This window comes from Pieris napi, chromosome 6, assembly GCF_905475465.1.
Source record: "Pieris napi chromosome 6, ilPieNapi1.2, whole genome shotgun sequence".
In the NCBI taxonomy this organism is placed as follows: domain Eukaryota; kingdom Metazoa; phylum Arthropoda; class Insecta; order Lepidoptera; family Pieridae; genus Pieris; species Pieris napi.
In genome coordinates this window covers 3,390,150-3,414,375 of record NC_062239.1, presented here as the reverse complement: position 1 = coordinate 3,414,375, position 24,226 = coordinate 3,390,150, and the positions used below count along the sequence as shown (strand labels likewise).

General features: G+C 31.4%; 5 protein-coding genes across 10 annotated transcripts; 2 read left to right on the top strand and 3 right to left on the bottom strand.

The window, feature by feature from the left end:
- Positions 1 to 728: 728 nt before the first annotated feature.
- LOC125050215 lies at positions 729 to 6,664 on the bottom strand. Of its 3 annotated transcripts, none has more exons than XM_047649910.1 (9): positions 6,482 to 6,664; positions 6,101 to 6,173; positions 5,124 to 5,920; positions 4,649 to 5,058; positions 3,676 to 4,578; positions 2,252 to 3,582; positions 1,979 to 2,179; positions 1,326 to 1,403; positions 729 to 1,021 (listed from the first exon to the last, which is right to left on the bottom strand). In XM_047649910.1, exons 3-9 carry the CDS (start codon positions 5,870 to 5,872, stop codon positions 881 to 883), a joined length of 3,813 nt encoding a protein of 1,270 aa, XP_047505866.1. In that variant the 5' UTR covers positions 5,873 to 5,920; positions 6,101 to 6,173; positions 6,482 to 6,664; the 3' UTR covers positions 729 to 880. The 3 variants fall into 3 exon arrangements, 2 of the variants coding, with proteins under 2 accessions (XP_047505866.1, XP_047505867.1); XR_007117111.1 differs by lacking the exon at positions 6,482 to 6,664 and adding an exon at positions 1,552 to 1,616 and having other exon boundaries at positions 967 to 1,021; positions 6,101 to 6,365; XM_047649911.1 differs by lacking the exon at positions 6,482 to 6,664 and having other exon boundaries at positions 3,676 to 4,563; positions 6,101 to 6,355.
- A 44-nt stretch (positions 6,665 to 6,708) lies between these two features.
- Positions 6,709 to 10,936, top strand: LOC125050216 (ubiquitin-like modifier-activating enzyme ATG7). Its single transcript, XM_047649912.1, has 11 exons — positions 6,709 to 7,113; positions 7,277 to 7,472; positions 7,545 to 7,979; positions 8,212 to 8,312; positions 8,498 to 8,642; positions 8,873 to 9,031; positions 9,154 to 9,342; positions 9,592 to 9,744; positions 9,931 to 10,046; positions 10,312 to 10,591; positions 10,760 to 10,936. Exons 1-11 carry the CDS (start codon positions 6,917 to 6,919, stop codon positions 10,790 to 10,792), a joined length of 2,004 nt encoding a protein of 667 aa, XP_047505868.1. The 5' UTR covers positions 6,709 to 6,916; the 3' UTR covers positions 10,793 to 10,936.
- A 314-nt stretch (positions 10,937 to 11,250) lies between these two features.
- On the bottom strand, positions 11,251 to 13,650 carry LOC125050217 (39S ribosomal protein L2, mitochondrial). The gene is made up of 6 exons (XM_047649913.1): positions 13,294 to 13,650; positions 13,100 to 13,212; positions 12,829 to 12,964; positions 11,998 to 12,078; positions 11,686 to 11,817; positions 11,251 to 11,488 (listed from the first exon to the last, which is right to left on the bottom strand). Exons 1-6 carry the CDS (start codon positions 13,517 to 13,519, stop codon positions 11,283 to 11,285), a joined length of 894 nt encoding a protein of 297 aa, XP_047505869.1. The 5' UTR covers positions 13,520 to 13,650; the 3' UTR covers positions 11,251 to 11,282.
- A 1,471-nt stretch (positions 13,651 to 15,121) lies between these two features.
- LOC125050214 (protein pygopus-like) lies at positions 15,122 to 20,789 on the top strand. Of its 4 annotated transcripts, none has more exons than XM_047649909.1 (3): positions 15,122 to 15,241; positions 15,690 to 17,171; positions 17,446 to 20,789. In XM_047649909.1, the coding sequence occupies exons 2-3, from the start codon at positions 15,835 to 15,837 to the stop codon at positions 17,564 to 17,566; spliced, it is 1,458 nt and encodes a 485-aa protein (XP_047505865.1). In that variant the 5' UTR covers positions 15,122 to 15,241; positions 15,690 to 15,834; the 3' UTR covers positions 17,567 to 20,789. The 4 variants fall into 4 exon arrangements, with proteins under 4 accessions (XP_047505865.1, XP_047505863.1, XP_047505862.1 ...); XM_047649907.1 differs by having other exon boundaries at positions 15,134 to 15,388; XM_047649906.1 differs by having other exon boundaries at positions 15,134 to 15,416.
- A 656-nt stretch (positions 20,790 to 21,445) lies between these two features.
- Positions 21,446 to 23,833, bottom strand: LOC125050292. The gene is made up of 2 exons (XM_047650033.1): positions 23,045 to 23,833; positions 21,446 to 22,879 (listed from the first exon to the last, which is right to left on the bottom strand). The coding sequence occupies exons 1-2, from the start codon at positions 23,543 to 23,545 to the stop codon at positions 22,286 to 22,288; spliced, it is 1,095 nt and encodes a 364-aa protein (XP_047505989.1). The 5' UTR covers positions 23,546 to 23,833; the 3' UTR covers positions 21,446 to 22,285.
- Positions 23,834 to 24,226: the final 393 nt, after the last annotated feature.

Genomic DNA, 24,226 nt, shown 5'->3' with positions numbered 1-24,226 from the left:
TTATGTGTTTTATTGCCTATAATATTAACTTATAATTAAATAACTTAGTTATCATTCAAACTTCTTTGGTCAATTACAGATTAATTTTACTTCCCAACAATTTCATATAACTACCGAATAATAATACGTTAATTAGTAAGCAGTTCGTTGAGGTTCACAATCTTTCGACAGTTTACAATCTCGCGAGATAGATTACAATATTACGGTGACATATATACCATATACATATCGGTATGCGGATACAAAACCACAATTACATTAGAGGCAAATGTGGAATTTACTTTATATTAGAAATGAAAGATAGATGTTATCCTGAAAACCAAAATTCGGCTAACCTTGATGCCGGATATTAGTGACGACTTTCGGAAGTTGGCCTATTATACGAAGACAAGCGAAAGCGTCTGTTGCCCTCAGTGCAGTTAGAGTATTAATTTATATGTTCTGTTATTAAAAAATTATGATTCTCTGTAACATAAAGTGACTTCAATCTTTATGCCGTGTTTATTTGAAATCCGGTATTCCGCCGGATTTAAAATTTGAGCCAGTTAGGCTTGTTAAGTATGATTACCGAATATCGGTTCAATCTCTACTTTATATGCTAGAATTAGGTTCTCGGAATAATTGAAGTTTTCTCATGTATTGAAAAACCTAAATTTGATCTAGGTAATTACACCACAAAGTACTCATTCGTATTTTTGTCGAAGTTTTGTTTACGGCGAAGAAACAGATTAGTGTTTAGAAAATTCATTTAATCAATGACGTTTAATAAAAGGTGTAAGTTTAAAACATTAAAAAGTTCATAATTTAGTAAAGTGTATAATAATAAGAAATTAATCACAAGACAATTTTCATAGTACAAGACAATTATATAGGTACACCTTCATTTGGATTTAAGTAAGCCAAGTCCAACATAACGTGCCATAACTCGTAGATAAGAAGGGTTCAATTTCTTTCGTTTACCTAGAAGGGACTTTAGTAGGCGCTCTGATGTCTTATCGAAAGGCTTCTGGTAGTCAGACGCCTATAAATAAATGTTTTATGTTAAGTCACTTTAGCTATGCGTGATGAAATACAATTCCCATCAAAACTGTTTAAGAGCAACGTAATTCACACTGTCCTCATTCGAGCCCATACTCAGAATTTCCAATGGCGATCTCGCGCTATGTATAATTAGATAACTATCAAGTCGCCATTATGAGTTACAGAGTAAGCCTGATATACACAAATACCATGGCTAATGAGTTAAACTACGCAGAATATGTTTCACCATACTTTAATCAATGCTTTAAAAGACTTAACCAACCATACAGTCCAATAGTACTTACAGTGGTTTTCGCTATCCAGCACAACTCCTCCAGTAAATTATCTTCCGTGGAAGCCGGCACATATGATATTCCTTGTAACTGTAATTATAATAATCCTTTAGTAGGATATGGCATATCGATCCAGAGTTTATATAATAAAATAAGAAAACCATTTAAATATTATATTAAATGTGAAAGTATTGGCTACTAAAAGTTAAAGGGGAAATAAAGATTTTTGTAAACTAACTTTGCTCAAGCAATCGAAGACACCCAAATATATCCAATTTCAGTGTTCATTGTGATTTTGTACAACTATAATACATTATATTTTAAGATATATAGTTTCACTAACTAAATCATAACATTAAAATATAACCTAGAAAAACACTTTTTAACGGATTCGAAGTTAGGTTTTATTATAAATTTACAATTATTTTACATAATTTTAAATTTAACCGACCTCACCGTGACGCTGTAAAGCACGCGAAACGTCGGTTAAATTTAAAATAATTGTAAATTTATAATAAAACATACATAACTTCAAATCCGTTAAAAAAGTGCTTTTCTATGTCTAAAAGTTATGTCAATAAAAGACAATATTAAATAACCTGATAATCTTAGTTCATACCCAAATAACGATACACTACTTTTTTTGACTAAGTATGTTAACTTACTAGTACGGAACTATTCAAATTCTCTCTTTCAATAACTTCTATTTCCATATCCAATTCTGATATTTTGGTGATTCTATTCGTTGCAATGCCTTGCAATATGACATTGCGAAAGCGAATAATATTAGAGGTTTCTTTTTTATTTGCCAGTAGAAGAATCATAAGCGCTTGTCTAGGAGTAATTTCCGTTATCCAAGCTTTCATCTAAAAAAAATAACAAGATACATTTTAGTACCAATACTGCTGTAATTTCTACTGTTTAGATATAATTAATACCTCAACAACCGACAATAGGATTTTCCTTTCAGTATCTCCATCGATTGCATCAGCCAAACTTTTCGCCGAACCCAATGCTTGGAAAAATTCGTGTAAATTTGCAATCTTTTGCAACGGAGTGTTTCTTTTATAATGAGGTATACTTGATGTTGATTTGCATTTCTTGCAAAGCTTTACGCAACTACTTCTCCTATTATTTTTTTTAATCATCAGCCTACTTTTACTAGATTTCAATGTATCTCTGAGTCCGTCTGAATCAGTTTTGTCATAGAAGAAAGAATCTGCTTTATTACAAACATTTTCGTAATATTTATATAACAGTTCCACTGTTAGATTATTCACGATAAAACTAATTGTGTTGTCCGAGTTATTATTTAGCGAAACGACGGTCTGGGTTCCGAAACGTTCTACTTTAATCGTGCTCAGGAGTCCTAAATCAAAGTTAACACACCAATAGCTGTTTGTCTTGACACGTTTTAATTCTTTTCGATCACTTAGATCTAAAATTTTACTTTGATTTTGTACATATGGAACAATAGCGGTACATGTATTAATCTTTATGTTGTCGGCATAAACATCGTGCACCGTTAATTTCTGGACTTTAGGCTCATAAGGCTCAGATTTAAATAGTATTTTACATACGTGCGAAATATTCTCAAATAAAGCTTTTGTTTTTATTTGTGGTAAAATATTACTAAACTCTGAATGCCCAAGAATGTGATTTAACATTTTTGGTCTAAAAATTTGAACATTATTAAAAGTATCAGAAAATCTTCCATTTTGTAGTAATATCGGGGGAGAAGTGTTAGGGAGATTAAACATTGAAACTTTATTAAACGTATTGAGGCATTCGTGTTGCGTTAATTCTTTTATCGGGAAAAGATCATGGCATTGAATATCATTAATTATTAGTTGAGGTGAAAGTGGAGTAATATTCGAATCGAATATATTACTAAGCATTTTTGGAAATATACTGCACAATTCAGCTGGCAAAATAGCATTTGTAATAGTCGCCTTGTATTTATATATTCTACTAGCACTTATTTCTGTAGGAAGAAGAAATTTAGAATCCTTTTGCAAAATTCCATTAGTATCTATCGGAAGTGCGATGTCAAACTGTACAACAACATTCGTGTTGCAATGTTTAACTGCAATTTGGCTCTTTGAGAACGTTTCTAATTTCAATTCTTGGATTTTATCTTCAAAACCAGGAATTACTCCATTGTAACAAAATTGGTTGGAAATAATATCTTCTTTTAGAACTTTTTCATCATCCTTAACGTCGGTAAGTAAATTATCTGTTTGAGTTAATTTACTGTCAGCATATATACCTAAAAATCAACGATGAGAGGACTAAATATCTTAAAATGTATTAAATATTATCTATTTTCGTGTAATATATATGTATTATATTATGTACTTACTTTTTATAATTTTCTTACTTTCCTGACCGTAGTAAACTCCACACTTTACTTTTCTTATAACGTTTTCTATAAAATCACTAGCCCACTTTGCTTTTGACCAAGAGTGCTTTGATTTTGACTTTAAGCTATTGATATTTGGTAAATCTGTATCCACTGCTGGTGAAGCGTATTTATCTTTTTTTACAAATATATTAGAATAGGGCGTTTGGGTTTCAATGTTAAAAGAATGATGTTTAACTTTTACAGCATTATTATTTATGCCATTACTCTTTGCATTTTGCATAATCGAATATTTGTTACTATACATTAAATTTAACATTTTATCTTTAAATATCCTCATTGGTTTTTCCTTTTCACTGATTGGCGAAGATAATAGGTTTTTATTTTTTTTTAATTTGTCATTATTATGCAACTTACAACTTGCACTATTGTTCCGTGGAACTCCATCTCGAAATCCATCAACTTCTGTTCTCAGCTTATTTGTCCGGGCTATCTCAGGGGGATATTGTAGCTTTCTTTCTATAGATATTGTAGCTTTTTGCGATTCGGGCAACCATTTTATCATAAATGGCCATATATGTTTATCTAGACCCAGAAATTGAGGAGGTTTATAATCATTAACTAGTGTATAGGAACTCAGTTTTTCTTTTCCAGTTACAATTATTGGATATTTCAAACTGCCTATTTGTTTTCTTATTTCAGCTGTTGTTATTTGTGTTCTTTTACCGATTGGTGAGGTTGACTTGGATTGGCACTTTCTAGCTTCTCGCTGTTTACAATCATTTTTACTATCATGAAGTTCTATACCTTTACTCAACACTACTCTTGTAATTCCATTTAATTGCTCTTGGCGTTCTGATTCAGATGCGATGCTCGACTTTTCAGGGTCTGAAAATAAAGTACCTAGAGTTTTAGAATGTTAAAATGATAGCAGAAGTTTGCAACTGAATATTAAAAAAATTAAAACAATTACCAGCTTTCGTGAGTATGTTTTCTGCATTACGCTTAACTTCACTGGCACAAACCGCCATTAATTTCTGTTCAGAATTTCTGTACAGATTTTCATCTCTATGTATTATATTTTCTTGTAAAAGTGAGACATCTTTAATGTTTAGTTTTTGTTGCAGTTTTTTGTTATTTGATTCTGGTTTGGAATTACTTAATTTTTTTGAGACCTTCTTACTTTTTTTATTTCCTAATACTTCTCGTTTACGCTGCTGGTCACGAACACCTCTTTTGGTATAAGTATAGGTTTTTGTCACATCATCTTGCTTACCTATCACGGTTACACGATCAAAACTGGATGATCTAGAGGGACTGTTAAGCGAAGTGTTATCATAGGAGATATAGGCAAACTCTTCTGTGCGACAGGTCTCGATGAAGCTAAAATAAAAAATAATTAATTCTTATTTTTCAAAAACATTTGGATTAAAATTTTTGAAATGTACCTGGCGTCGTTGCGGTCACTAGTTCGCCTCCTTGTAGACATATTTTTTAATGATTCTACACTTGTTCCAGACAATGGTGGAGAAGGTATGAAGTGCATTTTATTTATATTCCTAAGCACAGCCCATACATCATTATCAATCACTTGATTTCTGCCATAAATGTTTTTTGGCTTTTTTAAAACCTTTCTTCCGTCGCCGGTTAAGTGTTGAAACATATCGGACGAACTACTATCTAAATTAATATTGAATTGGGAGCAATATTTTGCATCTCTGTCGTAAATCTCGATATTTTTGTCTGGGTTATTTTTATTAACCCTTCGTTTTTTTACTTTAGGTTTAGGTTTTCTTGAAATTTTTGTTTCGTTGTATTCCGAATCATTCATGTCACTAACAGTGCAAATTTGCGGTTGGGGCGTAGGGTCATTGAGTAAAGTGTGAACGCATTTCTTGCCTTTCTTCGAAGCCCGCTTAGCTATTTTAAATTCATCTGAGTTAGCTTTATATATGTTAATAGCTAAGGGGAATGAAGACGTGAAATCTGTAGTTTTTCTTTGTACTACCTTTTTTTCAGTGACTCTTGAATGAAGCTTGACTTTGTCGCTATTAAGATAGGGCGATACAAAATTTTTTCTTTGTCGTTTACTACTAGCACTACTGGTAATACTTTCATTATAACTATGAGGTGCTTTATTCGAAACTTGCCAATTCCTTGAGTCATTACTTTGGTTCTCAGCTGAGTTAATAGCCATATTAGTTATCTTTAAAATAATGGTATTAGGTATTAATACCTCAACTCTCTGAAAGGAAACATCGTTTTTATGTAGGTAATGCGGCTTGCGGTAATATACATATACAATATTTAACGCGTATTAAGGAAAATTAAATAAGTCAGATTTCTCTAGATTATCTTTACAATAAGTAATCTGAACTGATAAGATGAATTTGAACTGGTAAAAAAAAGAAAAATAGATACTTACAGATTTTTTTTCACAGTAATTTCGACGAATAAAAAAAAATACCTTTTTCTTCTACATAAATATCACCACTGACCTATAACGTTAACCAAATTTATAAAATAAAATATAAATGAGTAAGAGAAAAACATTATAAAGTAACGGAATAATATGACATTAATTTAAAAATTCAGTTGTTATATGCTGCCAGACATCAGTATTTTTTATTTACAGACTAGAAGTTTATTTATTTATTAACACTTCGTTTCATTACAATATAAAAATTGAATATAATTAAATGAAAAGCAGAGCAACTGGCGGCCTTATCGCTTTCGAGCGATCTCTTCCAGTCAACCACTGTGAGAAAACAAAAAAAGAAGAACTAATACTCTTCAGTGTACCTACTTTACTCTTATATGACTCAGGAATGTCAAAAACGTTTTGGATTTTGATTTACGCGAATCTCACCCTGAATCTAAGGTTTATTTTATGTAGTGCTAGGTTTCGTTTAGCCCTATTATAAATCAAAAAGTATTTTTTCGCAACGTAAAACATAGAAACACACAGGGAGTAGGGACACTGACAGATAATCTATAATTTGACATTTACAGTTTGCGCATTATTATTATTGAAATAATGAAATTATAATCAATATAAATACATCAAAACAATAAAACATTTCCTATACTCAATATACTAACATAGCATTTTATGACTAAATTATTTATCAAACCGACTAGAGAGTGGAATGTTTATTTTGGAAAGGCAAAGGACGCATTGTTTACCTTACTAGCAGCCACACCTACAGCCTTTCCTAATCCTATATAACCAGTGATTAAAATGTCGTCAACCGATGATCAAATCATTCAATATGTACCGTTTATGTCTTTTGTACACCCTTCATTCTGGCATACTTTAACTGATTTAAAACTAAACGTTGATAGATTAAACGAAAACACTAAACAAATATATGGACGCTTTACATATCGAAATGATATAGGACCTGTTTTTGAAGTTGATGGAACATCTTTTAACAAGTAAGTTTCATATTTTAAAGAAATGTTTGCTTGGATAAAGTATTTAATATATAAAATTGTTCGTGTACCTATCTTTGCTGCTATTATTTTTTATAATTTTGTCCCTATTATTGTAAGAAACATCTAATACATTGTTATTATATTAAAGTTAATGATTTTTAAGGACACCAGAACAAGAACACTCCTATTTGAATGTAACTGGAACTGTAATGAACAAGAATACTATTGAAGATTTCAAAAATATTGACAAAGCATCACTTCTAAACAGTTTAGGAGAAATTTTATGGCAGAATATAAAAACTGGATCATGGATTGACAATCCCAGTTCATTATTAAACTTCTTCTTACTTTCATTTGCTGTAAGTTTTAATCATTATGAGCTCATTATATATTATTCCGAAAGATTTAAAAAAAATGGTTAAATATTTCAGGACTTGAAAAAATTTCATTACTATTATTGGTTTGCATTTCCAACCCCCAGCCAACCTATAATATATCTAAATGAAAAAAGTAGCCTAGCTTCAGCACATTTTAATAATCAACAACTAGATGAAATAGCAGAGGAGTTCAAAAGTTTAGAAACAACACAGAAATACTTCTTTGTGATTGCTATTGAGGATGACAAATTAAAAGTACTTAAAATATCAGATGTATTTGAAAAAAGTCAAGGTTCCACAAATATGTATTATGCATTTATGGATCCAAGTAATACTGATAATCCAGGATGGCCGCTGAGAATACTTCTTGCTGCTATATTTGAACATAATCCATTATTAGCTAGAACTGTTACAAAAGTTGTAGGAATAAGGATGGATAAAAATGGTTCAGTTGAAAACAGTAGAGTATTTGTTATAAAGGCACAACAGGTTAGTTTAATAATTGAAATTGTTGATATACCAAGAAAGTTTTAATTATTATATTGGTACAAGGAATGCAAAATTATCACATTCCTGAGATAAATAGTAATATTATTGTTGTATTTCACTGTAATGAGAGAAATAATTAGGGCAACCAATATACTCAGAAGTGTATTGCTTTTATTTTATCAATTTAACTAAAATCATCTACCTATATAATAAAAAATATGACATCTTTCAGAATCCTGAATCGGGTAAAGGTTGGGTGGGATGGGAACGAAACAATAAGGGCAACTTTGGGCCAAAGTTAGCAAATATGTCTGCATCTATGGACCCTGTGCGGTTAGAATTCATGTTTTCATATGTAAATATTTATTTTGAGCTATCTAAATTCATAATATATGATATACATTTTCTTCATTGATTCCAAATAAAATTTATTAAGTTTTTATTATGTTACTTATAAATTTCAATGCAAAAAATACTTATATGGTTTTTATTTAAATGTTACAATTAATTTACCACAGATTAGCTGATACATCATCAGATTTGAATATAAGGTTGATGCAATGGCGACTAGTTCCCAAACTTAATGTGGATATTATGAGAAATACTAAGTGTTTGCTACTTGGTGCTGGGACTTTGGGTTGTCATGTGGCAAGAGATTTATTGGTAATGTATAACTAACACATTTAAATAACTTCAAAAACCCTTTATATTACCTTTTTGTTCATATTTTCTATTAAAATAGCAATAGGTTGGTGTGTTAATTATAAAGGCAGATGTGGCATATATGGTAACTGATAAGTGCCAGTAGAGAAAGACAAAAGACATTCTATAGCTATTTCTATAGAATGTCTAAACATACATTATTATGTTTATAAAAATTTCCTGTTCTACAGGCTTGGGGTTTCCGACACATCACATTCATAGATAATGGAAAAGTGTCATTTTCTAATCCAACGCGACAAGTTTTGTTCAATTATGAGGACTGTCTAAATGGTGGAAAGATGAAAGCAAATGCTGCCGCAGATAACCTTAAGAAAATATTGCCAAGTGTTGTAAGTATATTTTAAAGAATAAACAAACTATTTCTTAATTAATGTGAAACAACAAAAGTGAGAATTTGGTAAAACATTGGATTCATATTGTTATAAAAGAAAATAATAAAACTAACTACCAGGTTAGCCATGGATCAGCTTTACACATTCCGATGCCTGGTCATCCCATTGGTGAATCTCTTAAAGAAGAAACCATTTCTAATATAAAACAAATAATTGATGCCATACAAGAACATGATGTTATATTTCTCCTCCTGGACACAAGGGAAGCAAGGTGGCTGCCTACTTTGATTGCTGCACATTATGGGAAGGTATTGATTAAAATAATTAATCACAATTGAATTTAATGTTTTGTCACATGTATTTTGTAATGCGATCTATAAATATATAAAATATAATTGAGAAAGTAGGATTAAAAATATCATTTTATTTCTATAAAATTCTGTATGTCATTATTAAGTTTTGGGGAAATTTTTTGAAGGCCGTTGTCTATTAGTGAAGTTGGTGTATGATAAATAATACAATTGATTTAAGTTACAGTAATTTTTCAACTTTTTTAGATAGCAATAAATGCGGCGCTAGGCTTTGATACTTACCTAGTAATGCGCCACGGTCTGGGGCTTGCATCCGCGCCGAACGATATTAAGAACTCTCATGTAGACGGCGCTCAACTTGGCTGCTATTTTTGCAATGACGTCACAGCACCCGGTAATGTAAGTACCTACTTTATACATATATCTCTTTTTAAGTTAGTAACTAGACACTAGTACGCCTTTATTTCCTTAAATAAATCATCTGCGCCAGCGGTTCGTAGAGTCGCAATAATGGCATCTAACACGATTTGCAGGATGGAATACTTTTTATTTAAATAGTATTAACTTATTATTATTTGTTTACAGTCGGTAAAAGACCGTACATTAGACCAGCAATGCACAGTGACTCGGCCGGGAGTAGCGGCCATCGCTGGCGGATTAGCCGTTGAACTCCTAGTTGGGCTGTTGCAACATCCACTCGGGTAACTATAATACCCGCTTTTAACGCGATTTTTGGCGCCATCTACCAAAAATAATTCTATTTGTTTGTACATTTTACACTTTGATCCAAACGTTGCCGGTACTATAGCTTTGACCTAAAAAACGCGCAATTCTAGGTAAAGTGCGTTAGAACCCCAGCTACACACATTTACTATATGCTCAAACAGCTCAATTAATTCTGGCTCACACAACTCATACTCTTTTTAATACACCTTTATGCATACCACAATTTTTTATTTTTTTTAGAATAAACGCCCCAGCCCCATACAATATAACCCAAGAGGATTCATCTATAGATGGGGTTCTTGGCCCAATACCTCACTCAATCAGGGGTTTTCTCCATACATACCAAAATGTTACACCAACTTGTGGCAAATTTAAACAGTGTATCGCTTGTTCTGATATAGTGATAGCTAATTATAGAAATGAAGGAATTGAATTTCTTCTAAAAGTCTTCAATAGTGGTACTTATCTGGAGGAAATAACTGGTTTACAAGAACTGCATTTAAGTGCTGAGATGGCTGACGTGAGTTGTTTATACTTATATGTTTTAAAACATTAAATGATGATTTTTAATTTGATAATTAATTAATAATTTTGTGCTGTGTTTTCAAGGTTGAATCTCAAAAGCGTAAAGCAGAATGAAAAATATTTTTGAATGAAGGAGATTATTAATAAAAGTTTTGTTTTTCAGATATTGACATTTTCTGATGATGACCATGAGTAATAAATGTGGACCATTGTTTCACTTCTACAGTTAGTCATTTTCATCTTTAGATATTTTACCCTACTTCTTAAATTATTGAAAAAATGTGTAATGTTTGTTAAAATAATTCCAAAATGATATTTCAATAAAACTTTTAAAAAGTTATTTTTTTTAATATTACTGAATACTTTATAATGTTATTTCTTTCTGGGAAGAACAAAGATTAAAAGTTGCCAATGTTCTTGTTACATTTGTTTCACTTATTATTATGAAATGCTTAACCACAATAGGTATTGCATTTCAGATACCTAATGATTATTATCCAAGTATTAAATATAATATGGCTACCACATATATACTACCACATTAACAACCAGCATTGCTTTATTTGTGGACAAATTCCATTCATTAGATTTCTATTTATTAAGATTTCTTTCTATTCAGTCAAATGGTATTATTAGCTCAAAAAATAAACAAAATTAATCATTTAACTACAATATTTATAATAAAATTAAGGTCGCATGTCCAAATTTATTGCGGGCAAAGAAAACTTTGTTGGGTTAAAAATTTCTTTAACTGGCTTCGGTGGCTTGATTTTTCTTCCATGTCTGCCATCTTTTCTTTTCCATAGACCAGAACGAGGTCTATTACCAAGCCATCTGTTTCGCTGTGGGGAACCAATTGGTGTATTACCATGATCAACATTGGATAGACGACCTAGAAAAATATTTTTGTCCCTTTGAGAACACATCTTATTCTACTTTTAATTGTATGTAATTTAGTTATAATGCTTTACATACTTAAAGTTGTACTGAAATAATAGTATGTAACCTTTACTAGTCTTGTAGTTATCAGAGAAACCCTATACCATATTTTCAGGTTTTAGATAGTGCTAGTAACATGTATTGACTCACCAACAACAGCCATACAATGTTCATTAAAACTAAAAAGCTTTTTCGAAGGCATCTGCACTACTATTCTATCATTTTGCCTCCTTAATATTGTGCCAAATGTACCAGCTGCATGGATGTATAATCCTCCTTGTCCTACAAAAAAAACGAGCTGTTTTTTAAAATAGTAATTTGATTACAAAATATATTTTGAATATTCATAATATTGTAAAAACTTATAAGATTTTATGATTTTGTTGATGACACTGTTTTCTATTGTGTAGTATCTATATACAACTATGTAACATGGGTAACTTATTATCAATAAATATTTACCTGGTTCTTTTTCAATGCAATGAACTATTGTTCCTGTTGGAAGAGCACCCAACACATAAGCATCACCTTCGTTAGCTCTGACTGAAAAAATTATAGAACATTTAATTTAAAATATAGAATCAGAGAAATTAATTAACAGTTGCAAAATCAACATTTTTGTTTTATGATGACAGAAAACCTTGTATTATATTATAGACTCAAAAATTTATCAGAAGGATCAGGCACAGAAGACATAACCCTAAAAACAATCATAAGTATAAATTGTAACAGTGTATGTAAATGGACATAGCATAGCATTTTATTATTGTTCAAAATGTGCATGTATCCAGTGTTAAGTAAATAATAGTGCACTAACATAAGGTAGACCAAAGGAAAAATGGATTGATGAGATAAAAAGAAAAGCTAGTGAAAACTGGATCACCAAAGCAAAAGACAGACAGATGCGGAGCAAAATGTAGGAGGCCTTTACCCATATCATATATATATGATCCTTTTTAGTTTTGAGTCTTTTTAATTTATCATTTAAAATGTATATACATTGAAATTATTAATTATGACTGGAATTTAAATTTAAGGATTATTAAGAGTATTTTTTTTTAATGCATGCAGATATTATGTAATAATTAATCATATGATATACTTGTTTAATATATTATTCATTATGGAAATAAAGAGGGTTATAATAATAATAATAGTGCACTAACTGATACTAACATTTGAACCTCTATTTTTAGGCAAAATTATATATATGAGTAGGCTCAAATGGTTGCAATTAACCAATTTATCATTATAGAATACATTTATAATATTAGTATAAGATTTGCGTGTTACCTGGTATTCTAGGTAAAAGCCTTGATGTTTTGATAATATCACCAGCTTTCATATTTTCTGTAGCAAGAATATATTTGAGTTTATCTCCAATAGCTACAAGAGCAACATGTGCTGTCCTGCATCCATCTTCCAATACCTAAAAGTGCAACAAAAAAATAACTACTATTTGTAAAATATGGTGCATATTTGGAAATATTTAGATTTTTATGAACTATGAATTAAGAACAATAATAACACATTATTAGTCTTCACATTAACATATTTTTAATACCTGGATAACTTTTTCTTCTTGAGGAGTTCCTTCAGTTGGTCCGTCTCTGACCCAATCAATCCAATGATATTTGTGTTTTATACCACCACCTATTCCTTTAGCAACAACTCGACCTTCCAAAAACGGATGTGAAACCTCAGATATTTTTATTTAATAACAAATTATTTAATACAAATTGTACAATTATATCTCACCTGTTTCAGGATCCCTACCAGCTAAGTTTGTTACTTCTAAAGGTTTTACGGTGTACTCTTCTGGAAAATGTACAATTCTTCTGTAACTTTTACCAAATCCTGGCTTTGGTTTTACAATATTTGGCTTACTAGCAAATTTTACAGCACTAGCATGCAGAGTCCGTCTGCAAATAAAACTAGTAGAAGCCGAGATTGAAAGATTCGAAAATAACCTATTTAAAGCCATATTCAAATATTATAGAAAGTATCCATTAATAATGTGTTCCCAATATTGTTCCTAATCTATAAATCATATGATGATGATGAATGATGATATTAATTTATCCCTAATTCCCTAATGGGATTTGGGATTTGGGAAAAGCAATTAGCAAAAGGTAATCTATAAATCTAGGGATGTGAAAAAATAATCGATTTTGGAAAACATCGATTTTTGTAATCGATTTTAATTTTAAAAATAATCGATTCTTTTTTAATTGAAAATCTATCAAATTTTATTTGCCACCTCTCGATATTATGTCTGGTCTTTTATAACCCGGTATAATAATGTTACATACAATAAAAAAAAGAGTGTGTGTACTTATGTACACGCGTTAGAAGTTATACTTCTTTGGCGTATGGAAAAAAAATGCAGTAGTGATTAACGATAAATATTAAAATTAATCAATAAAATTATTATAAGTAGATACTATCACCGTCGTATATGAAATTAATTTAATAAAAACACCAAAATAATATTTATTTATTCGCACTGTTTAATTGTACTGTTACGAAACACGTGTTCTAAATATAAAAATACTAGAATATACAACTTGACGTAGTTATTATCGATTTTCATGCCACCTAGAACTAACTTCATTCTGTTAATTTTGTGTAACGGTGCGCGCGCATCGTAAAATTTCACTCTCATCAATTTTTCATAACGCGCTTAAAGAAGTATAACTTCAAAAAGACAACAACAATATTGCAATGTGCTACTGAAAAGGCATACACTCAGCATCTATCAAATTTCATATAAAACCTATTAAAACGAGATTAGGTTAAATAGGATTAGTCAATTTTGATTGATAAAACAATCGATAAAAAAAATCGATTTATTATGCAGAATGTCACATCCCTATATAAACCATAACCTCAAAAGTCTTTTTTTTTCGCCCATGGCGCAGGCTATAGTCATTCGACAATACCGCCTAGTCTTTCGTAGAACCTCAAAAGTCAAATAACAATCTCTATTCTCTAGAGTCTAGACTCTACTATACAGACTAAGTAGTAAACCAATAAACTAAAGACTTTTAGTGCTTTGACAATTTGTTATAAAAGCTAGATGTATGTATGATACAATATTTGCAAATATTAGTCGATCGAATATTATTAAAAAAAATATTAATAATAGGATATTTTTTACAATTTTTATTGGGTAATGCACTAGAAATCGTTGTTAAATTTTTCTGAGTTCAATCTTAATTTTTTTCTCAAATTGAATTTAATATTTTACCATGGATACTAGTCTTTCAGTCGGAATAGTAGAGTACGTCATCTATCTTTATTTAATGTGCCAATTTTACTACAACTTACTTCCTTAAGTAAAGTTTTTTTTTTTGGCAACCTTTGCCATGAAATTAAGTAAATATTTTAAAGTTTTAGAAAATAGCAAATCTATTTAAAAAATATTTAGATTTAAACAGAAATAACATAAATGTTTCATGATCTTGATGAATTTCGCATAAGGTTTTAGTGTTTGATTTTAGATTGACAAAAATAAACATAAAATTTAAACTCAGTAAATTGTTTTGGGTAACTTAAAAATATTTTATAGTAACACTACGTAATTACCGATACCGACCCCTAGCGGCAACTTTGTGACAAAAAATACATCGTGAATGTGGCGTGTGTTGTTTGGTATTTCGTGATTCGTAAATAAAATGCCTTCAATAGACTAGAAATTATTGTTGTAAGTGTAATTCTTAAAAGGAAAACAAAAATCTGTTCAGAAACCTTTTAGTGACGGAGCGAACTTTAGACTAAAAGTGTTAATCGTTTGATATTTTATCATATGTTGCACGCCTTTGGGGTCTCGATGAAGACAAAAAAATAATCGGTAATTCCGATGCTAAATAGATAATGCAGTAAGTTATATGTCAATATTTGGCATTAAATTACCGAAATAGCCCTATGACAACCAATAAAATTCCTCGAAGCATTAATTAATGCATATAAAATGAGATGGTTCATGATCTTGTACTCTTTTTATGATATCGTAATCATTGATGCTCGTCGAACTCAAATATATACATGGTTGGTAATTTTACGTGTACATTTAGTTACAAGTCATCACAATTATTACAATTGCGAAAGGTTTGTTATAAATCAACGTTTTCATGATAAATATTTTGTTACAGAAATAGACACAAGCAGTCTTCCGGCAAGTTATTGCGCTTTCTTGTGACAATGGTGTGCCCTATGTACAATCGTATTTTTTAAATAATTTTACAAAATATCTAAACTTCATAATGGTTGTCAGAGCTGTACCAGAATAAAGCAAATATGAGTCACAACTTGGCTGGAATGCCCTCCTACAGGTTGCAGGGTCCTGGTTTGGGCCCCCCAGATTTCAAACCACCCATGGATACACCCACACCTCCTGCTCCTGCACCTAGTAATCCCAAGAAGAGAAGAAAAACTTCAAATGCCAACAATGCCTTAACTACACAACAGACTCCACCTACTGTACAAGATTTACTACCTCCTCCTTTGACAGGTTATGGAGATACAATTGTTGCTTCAAACCCTTTTGATGATTCACCTTCAACTGTATCACACAATGGTCCTATGATGAGTCAAAATGGACCTATGATGAATCAAAATGGCCCGATGGGAATGATGGGACCTATGCACAGTATGGGAGGACCACCTATGAGACACATGAGCCCCTTGCCCCACAATATAAGTCCAATGAATCAACAAATGCCACCTAGAGGAGGAATCAGCCCCATGGGTAACATGAGCCCCATGGGTCATATGGGTGGTATGTCACCTATGGGTGGTCCTAACATGGGTATGAGTAATCACAGTATGGGGCCTGGTATGGGAGGATCAAGGTCTATGGGGAGTCCTATGAGCCCAATGAACTCTATGCCAATGGGTTCTCCTATGTCAACAGGACCAATGGGAAGTCCAATGAACATGGGTTCAATGGCGGGTAGTCATATGAGTAACAGTCCAATGGGTCCACCAATGCATAGTCCTTTAGGAGCAGGATCTATGAATGGTCCTATGAATGGGCCCATGGGTGGCGGAGGACCAAGTATGAATGTTCCCCGGATGAATGGGCCAATGGGACCTAATTGTTCTAATGGTAGTATGGGCCCAAGCAATTCTATTATGTCTCCAAGTACTATGCAAAATAGTGGAATGGGGCCTGGACATTGTGGACCAATGAGACATGGTAGTCCAATGGGCTCCGGAATTGGCGGTGGGCCTATGGGTGTTAATGGTCCAATGAACTCAATGGGACCTGGGCCGCCATATTCTAATAGCCATATGGGGCATGGTGGGCCTATGGGAATGAGTGGAAGTGGTTCAATGGGAATGGGTCCTGGCCCAGGAAATATGGGTAATTGTGGACCTTTGGCGGGCATGAGTGGAATGGCAATGGGAGGACCAGGAAGTCAAGGACCCATGGGGCAAGGAATGGGTATGTTTGGGCCTAAGCCAATGCCAGTGAGTGCAGGGAAAGTGTATCCACCGGATCAACCCATGGTCTTCAACCCACAGAATCCAAATGCACCACCTATATATCCTTGTGGTGTTTGTCACAAAGAAGTACATGATAATGATCAGGCTATTTTATGTGAATCTGGGTGCAATTTTTGGTTTCACAGGTGAGGAATCCATCAAATTTTTAGTAAATTTGCTCATTTTCTAACATAGTTAAATAAATCTATAGAATTTCAGTAATATAAAAATAATGCTGCTAAGTAATATAAAAAGTAAATTTTGGAAGTGACTTTGTGTGGGAAAAAGTTATAACATGTACTTTGTTTCAAAAATTCTGAAACGCTACCTTAGTGCATCTAATGACTCACTGCTAGAGCCAAGAACTATAAAATAAGTATTAATTTTTTTGTATTAATAACTTTTATCTCACATTTTCAGGGGATGCACAGGTCTAACAGAGCCTGCTTTTCAGCTTTTGACAGCAGAAGTCTACGCGGAGTGGGTTTGTGACAAGTGCCTGCACTCTAAAAACATACCTCTTGTAAAATTTAAGCCATAGCGATGCGCCCTACCTTCGCCCGTCCTGCCACACCATTGAGTATGCTCATTGCCACTCATCACAAGTATTTATTTCACTTCATCTAGTTTGTTTTTAATCGTAAATTAAAAATGAAATGGTTTATATGTTTTGGGTCCATATTCTATATAAATTCTTAAACTATGAGAGTTGCAAACCATTTTTAAATTAGGTTTTTGCAATTCTCAAGGGTTAAGATTTATGAATTTAGGCCATAGAAGGATCTCATACTGGGTTTGTGGGTTTAATTGTACCAACTTGGCATTTTTACATGATCATAGCAATTACAAATCGTGAAGTATACACAAATTGTAAGGTAATACATGTTAAATGATACATACAAAAAGCAATCTTATGTGATCTTTCATTAGGAAGTAAACTAAATCTGATTTAAGCAATATTATGATGATGCCATTTTGTGGCTCATGTGCGCTTTAGTCTGTGCATAGTGTACATATAGTCTAAGATTTAACTTCCGCCTTATAAAAATTGTGACTTAGTGTACTTTCAACAATTATAACAGTTTGCTCAGCAAATAGTAAAGCTCAATCTTAGTTTGAAAGTACATGTACAAGTATGTCTAGTGGCAGCAGGTTTTATTATGGAATTTAATGATGTGCTTACACAAATCAAAGATTTTTGTAGTCAAATAGCTTAGATGAAAATATAATAGTTATAATTAAACAGAAGCGGTATTCTCTCGTTATAAATAGCTGGTGCTATTTAATCTCACATTTAGGTCCACGCATGTTAAGGCTTAAGTTATATTAAAACATACTAAAAAGCACACCACTTTATTTTCCTATTTGCAGAACTCCATCTAGTGAAGATTAGACCCCAGGTCTTGAGTTTAATATGAAAAGACACAATTTTTACTTTGTTTTTGTCTATCTATTCAAAAAATTTACCAAGAACACTATGGAAAAATAAAATCTCTGCCCCTAGAAGCACAAACCGAATCACACACAATATGAGCTTTAAATTAAGTCACCTTATATAGAATTTTTCACCAGTTTATTTCTATATGTATATGAGCAATTAACTTAAATTAAGACCCATAGTCTAGACTGAGAGTTAAACTTTAAACCTGTAGGGCTATATGCTATTTAAGTGATCTACTGTCTTTATCATTTGATGTAATCAAAATATTTGGTTTTGTTTAACTTATTGACTTAATTATAGAAGTCATGGGGAGTAAGATTTCTTATAAATATCTGTTCATTTTCCCAGTAAACTATAAAGTCCTTACTAAGATAATCGGTACTTCTGATGTTATTCTAAAAAGCCTTTTATGGGAAATATGGATAGTTGTCATCTAAAACAAGCAATAGCAGTGTAGCCTAATAGGTTGTATTTCCCATTATTAAAGATGGTTTACTCTTGATAATGCGAATAATGTTTAATTATCGAATTGAAATAGGGCTTGAATACATTTTAAAATGTGGGTTTTAATTTTGCGATTGGATTTTAATCAAAAATCATACATACACTATCATATAAATTATTTGATGGTGAACTTAAAAGGCTTTATTATCCAAGCGGAAAGATTTCAGATTAAAATTGAACTATATTTTAAATTATTATTTGTATTTTGGCATTTTTACCAATTATTTAATACTAACTACCTCCTTTGTAAACATACTTTAAGCTGAATATAGACTATTTTGCAAATACAGTGTATTAAAAAAAAACCGTCTTTACTAAGACTCAGACTAAAGCTTATAGTACGCTTATAATAAGGCCATAAATGTTTTTAAATTCATCAATATATTTATAATAAAATTTCATATAGTTTGTAAGTCAAGTCTTTCCGCTGTGAAATGTATCAAAATAAACAACCCAGTGCTAGGCAAGTCATGTACTTATTATTTGGTGCCCTTATTTGCATGTAATATTAGCGCGTTAATGAAATTGTACATACTATAATGAATCCATACGCTTTCTTAATTATAGGAGTGTTAAAATGTGTTTGTCAATTTTTTAACTTTTGAAGATTTTTTAAGGATAAATTGTAAAATAAGTTGTGTAAATAACATAATAGCGAGTAGATAATGAGATTATATAAATTCGATTGACTTTGGGTACACGCGGCTGTGAATTGTAAGTGCGTGATTTACGCCGTCTAACCCTCTGATGTCAATCTTCGAATCTTTCTATCGTATGTGAATAATGCCTTATTTTAAGATTATTTAATGTTTTATATCGTGTATTAATATGTTTTAAATTGGGACATTTCATTTTAATTTTCAAAACAGTTTGAGCATATTATGTTCTACCTTGTGCCATTTTCCTATAATCCGATAATTAAAATAGAGCAACTGAACCAAGCAGCTTTTACTTATTTGCGAATAATAATTTATTGATAGGTTGTGAAATTTATTTACTATATGGATTTATGTTTCAGATAACTTTAATATGCTCACCTCGGTATGATTGGGAAGCATGAATGAGTTACTTTATGTTGTTCATATTTGTATCATGTAAATTTGGTCTGACCCTAATCCAATTAAATATTGACTTTATTTACTTGTAAAAAAATACCGCAGTGTAACGTCATATATTTGTTTTATGCATTAAAAAAATATAGGATTGCAGCATTATCTGTATGAGATTACATGATTATTTTATTTATCAAAACCATGACATTATTTTTAATCGCGACTCACGTTTGAGGAATAAGTATTATTATATACACTTTTATACAATTTCTAACCATCTACATACTATTAATATCGTTGTAAATGTTTTACCTTTAACATTGTAATGGATTGGCCTGGTTTTACATAAATTTTAGTTTATATAATAATTTTTAAAAGAAATGGCCATCAAGAAAAAAATACTAGTAGTTAAAGTCGCCTAGTTTAGCTGCCGAATTAAACTCATGTAAATAATATGAACTATGAAGCCACTTGTACAGTTACATTATTTAGATTTATATATCTAGTGTAATGTGGCCATTAATGTAAAATTATTTAAGTACGTGAGAGCATCACAATTATTATTTACGGGAGACTGCTGCTATGTACATAAATTATATACTTATGTTGAAATAACTTTACAGTCGTCATGTTGTGATGAAAGAACACGTTGTAATTCTGAATATTTTATAAAGTCAAAATAGAATTAAGTCAGTGGTCTTAAACTTGTGCATAGTTTATTTTGTATTATGTGAATAATAACAAGCAATAATAAAATTGTTAGTGAAGATTTTAATTTTACCTCACCCCATAATCCTTCTGCTACATTCACTCATTCCTTAAGGCTCGAATCTCGATACAAATACACATCGAGTACATTTTTTTTCCGATATAGTTTGTAATGCACTCTAAATAAGTTTTGTTTTTCATTCAGAAAATAAAATAGTAATCAAACAAAATCTCAGAGAAGAAGAGAAATTTTTCGTATAAATGTTATTAAAATATATTTTGTAGCCCATTAAGAAAGAATGTTACTTATGTATGGATAAGTAATATTCTTATGTCTTTTTTTTGAAAGACGTGATGTTTAGGTTTTTAAATTTTTTCTGAGATAAGTAGTGCACTTTATTTAAAGGAGTCCTAGAAGTATCACATGAGCCGGCGCAGTACCGGTAGCTTGTGTTTATTCAACTTCCTATAAAAAAAATTAAATGCCTATTTTCATTTCAGACACTGACCGGGTTCAAACCAGACTCCTCATGATGTTCAGTCGAACATACTAACTACTAGATCAATGCCGCAGTTAGTCTTTCACTGTCTCAAAGTATAATGGAAGTTGTTTTCTTAATTTTTATTCACTTGCTCTGTACATATAAAAACTCTTTCGTGATACTTTTGTAAAAATATTAACGGTATCAAGGTTTTAGAGTAAAAATGCAATGTATTGAATCAGTCCGCTATAATCCTTTTATTTTAGTAAACAGACCTATAGCTTATAGGTAAACTTATTGTAGTATTTGTCCTTATAATGCAATGGTGCTAATTCTGACATACACAAATTACACTAATCTCTTCGAAGTCTAAGTAATATAAATTTAAAGGGCAGAAGAGTAATTAATGTTTATAAATAATACTCAATTGCAATAATAGTGTACCATAATTAGATCATACAGACATGTCAGCTGTGAATAAGACTTAAAGTTGCATGTCAGAATTAGCATCTCTGCGAGAAATATGGAAATATTAGTTTTGTACTTTCTATTTTTACAACACAGGAGTTAGGATGTATTATCACTATAGTTTCAGTATCCAACCAATATTTTGAATGCCTGTAAATGTAATTACAAACTCCATTATATTGGCTCACTTATAAACTGCTAGAACAGAACACTTAAATTAAAAACTAATTTCAGCAAAAGTCTGATGATACATTGTAAAAAGCACCAAAATATATACTTAAAATAATCAGAATTTCAGATCTCAATAAATAATTAAACATAATTAATAAGATAGTTTCTTACACTTTCATAACTATAGATAACTGTTTATCTGAATAAGCATGAAATAATGCTCCCAATTAAAGTTAATTAGTATACAAAATTAGTCAATCACATCTAAATTGATGTAAACTGTGCATTTCCTTAGATTTAAGTTGCATAAAATTATTATACTTTATAGGTAACAAATATTTTTTATGGCAGTTTAGATTTTAATACAATTTTATAAAATATAACCTTAAGTAGATTTATTTTATAATACTTCAGGATCCCTGATCCATTTAGTATTACCCATACTCAGAGCCAAAAGATGCCAGCCCTTTATTTTGAATTGCAAATGTAACAGCAGTATCTAGAAAATCATAATTGTCCATAACATTATCACAGTTTAGAGTATTTTCATCATTATTTACTGTTGAACTATCAAGCTCATTTTCTCCATAATATTTATATGAAGTTGAATGATTAGGAAAGTATGAAAACTGCATATCATTAGATTCATTCTGTTTTGCTTCATCATCATACGACCATGACATATCCAGTTCACTAGAGGAGCTAGGGTCATTGTTATTATTACTATTTGATGTGAAGTCTTCAGATGGTACAGGACTACAAGGTGGAGTATTAAACATATCCTTATTACTTGATTGTTTTTGCTCTCCTTCTTGATTATTACTTGTGCTTGTATTTTGAAGTCCATGGGCTGATATCGCCATAAGTATACCTTCATTCTCAATTGTATTATCTCCTGGAAGATTATTGATGAATTCAGCAACATCTAATGCTAAAAATCGATTGTTATCTACTTCGGCAGGTAATGGTGCAATCATCCAATTATCCAAAACACGATTTATTGTATTATCCACAAAACATTTGGCCATCTGAAAAATACAAATTGTTAGTATAGTTGAAAATGTAGTTAGCCAGTTCTATCTTTCAAATCATGCTCAGCTGATTGATTTATGGCTTAATAGCATGCCAGATGTTATTTAGTTTTAGTTATTTTGCTGAGTAAATTGAAGTGGCCTCTGTTTATCAGTACTTACTTGTCTTGCTTGCCATCGAGCAATACACTGATCCTCACTATAACTATTGGAATGTAACAATGAAATGGGTGTTACTGAGTTTTCATCATCACTACTTCTATTGTCTTTACTGGAAGAACTTTCAAAGGAACTAACATATCTTGGATATGGCAGCTTTTCACTAGATGTACTAGGAAGAACAATTTTATCCGAGTCTGTTATGGAATCAAGTGTATTGAAATCCTGTTTAAGTAAGTAGTCTCCTAGTATTTCAAGATTTTGTTCAGTGTTTCCGACTAAGTCCTTTTGTTCTTGAAGACTTTGTGATGAACTACTGGTATGGCCACTATCTTTCATTATATTTGTAGTATTTGATTCGCAAGTTTCATTCTTTAAGTGATATTTTCCTTTTACTTGCCAAGCAAAACGAGCTTTCTTTAGTGGGCGATCTGGTTCCACAGGGCCGTCGCCATTTTCTTGTCGTTTACACGAAGATTCCCCAGTGCTTCCAGGGACATTCATTATGTTTCAGCGTAATAACTTGCGACTAATGCTAAAGTTGTAAATAATAAACAAACACTGACATCACTAATTAGTGAAACATATGATTGCTTTGACAAGTCACTAATTAGACTTTTTCTATGAGGCAAGCGTAAAAAGATGAAGACTTACAAATATAAAAATGTTATAAAATTTTAGATTGTTAAATTTTTTTGATTATTAAAAGTAAATCAGATTTTTCTTTCTCTAATTAGAAACTATACACTGCGATAAAATACACAATGTAATACAAAATAGTTACAAGTGTTACCATTTTACATTATTTCATCATTCACTTAATAGTTTTTTAAAACGGCCTCTCAATAACTGATGATACTATTTTTTTATTTAATAATGTTATGTTTTCCTTCAGAATTTGTATATATTTGGCATTAAGGTGTTAAACCAGAAGGTGGGTTCTGGTAACATTTCGTAATCATCGTGAGTTTTTATGTGTGTAGTCGTCAATAATCTCAGAGTATATCGGCATTCCTACTGATCTGAGACTAGTCTCTAATTGATCTGTGGATTCAAGGTTCGACACACAACTCACAAGCATGTCACAATGTTTTACGTAAGAAAATCTTCAGACTTCATACTTCATAGAGAAAGGAGCTTCTTTCTTTGAGTTTGATCTTAGTCCTAATTCCTATACATCGGCGG

Excerpts from the sequence above, each read along its gene's own strand:
- LOC125050215 (XM_047649910.1), bottom strand. The coding sequence starts at position 5,872 with ATGGCTATTAACTCAGCTGAGAACCAAAGTAATGACTCAAGGAATTGG. Across the intron at positions 4,579-4,648 it reads AAACATACTCACGAAAGCTG|GTACTTTATTTTCAGACCCT; the intron begins GTAATTGTTTTA and ends CTAAAACTCTAG. Across the intron at positions 2,180-2,251 it reads TCCTATTGTCGGTTGTTGAG|ATGAAAGCTTGGATAACGGA; the intron begins GTATTAATTATA and ends TATTTTTTTTAG.
- LOC125050216 (XM_047649912.1), top strand. The coding sequence starts at position 6,917 with ATGTCGTCAACCGATGATCAAATCATTCAATATGTACCGTTTATGTCT. Across the intron at positions 8,313-8,497 it reads GCATCTATGGACCCTGTGCG|ATTAGCTGATACATCATCAG; the intron begins GTTAGAATTCAT and ends AATTTACCACAG. Across the intron at positions 10,592-10,759 it reads TAAGTGCTGAGATGGCTGAC|ATATTGACATTTTCTGATGA; the intron begins GTGAGTTGTTTA and ends TTTGTTTTTCAG.
- LOC125050217 (XM_047649913.1), bottom strand. The coding sequence starts at position 13,519 with ATGGCTTTAAATAGGTTATTTTCGAATCTTTCAATCTCGGCTTCTACT. Across the intron at positions 12,079-12,828 it reads GCTTTTACCTAGAATACCAG|TCAGAGCTAACGAAGGTGAT; the intron begins GTAACACGCAAA and ends TAATTTTTTCAG. Across the intron at positions 11,489-11,685 it reads ACATTGTATGGCTGTTGTTG|GTCGTCTATCCAATGTTGAT; the intron begins GTGAGTCAATAC and ends ATATTTTTCTAG.
- LOC125050214 (XM_047649909.1), top strand. The coding sequence starts at position 15,835 with ATGAGTCACAACTTGGCTGGAATGCCCTCCTACAGGTTGCAGGGTCCT. Across the intron at positions 17,172-17,445 it reads TGCAATTTTTGGTTTCACAG|GGGATGCACAGGTCTAACAG; the intron begins GTGAGGAATCCA and ends TCACATTTTCAG.
- LOC125050292 (XM_047650033.1), bottom strand. The coding sequence starts at position 23,545 with ATGAATGTCCCTGGAAGCACTGGGGAATCTTCGTGTAAACGACAAGAA. Across the intron at positions 22,880-23,044 it reads CTCGATGGCAAGCAAGACAA|ATGGCCAAATGTTTTGTGGA; the intron begins GTAAGTACTGAT and ends TGTATTTTTCAG.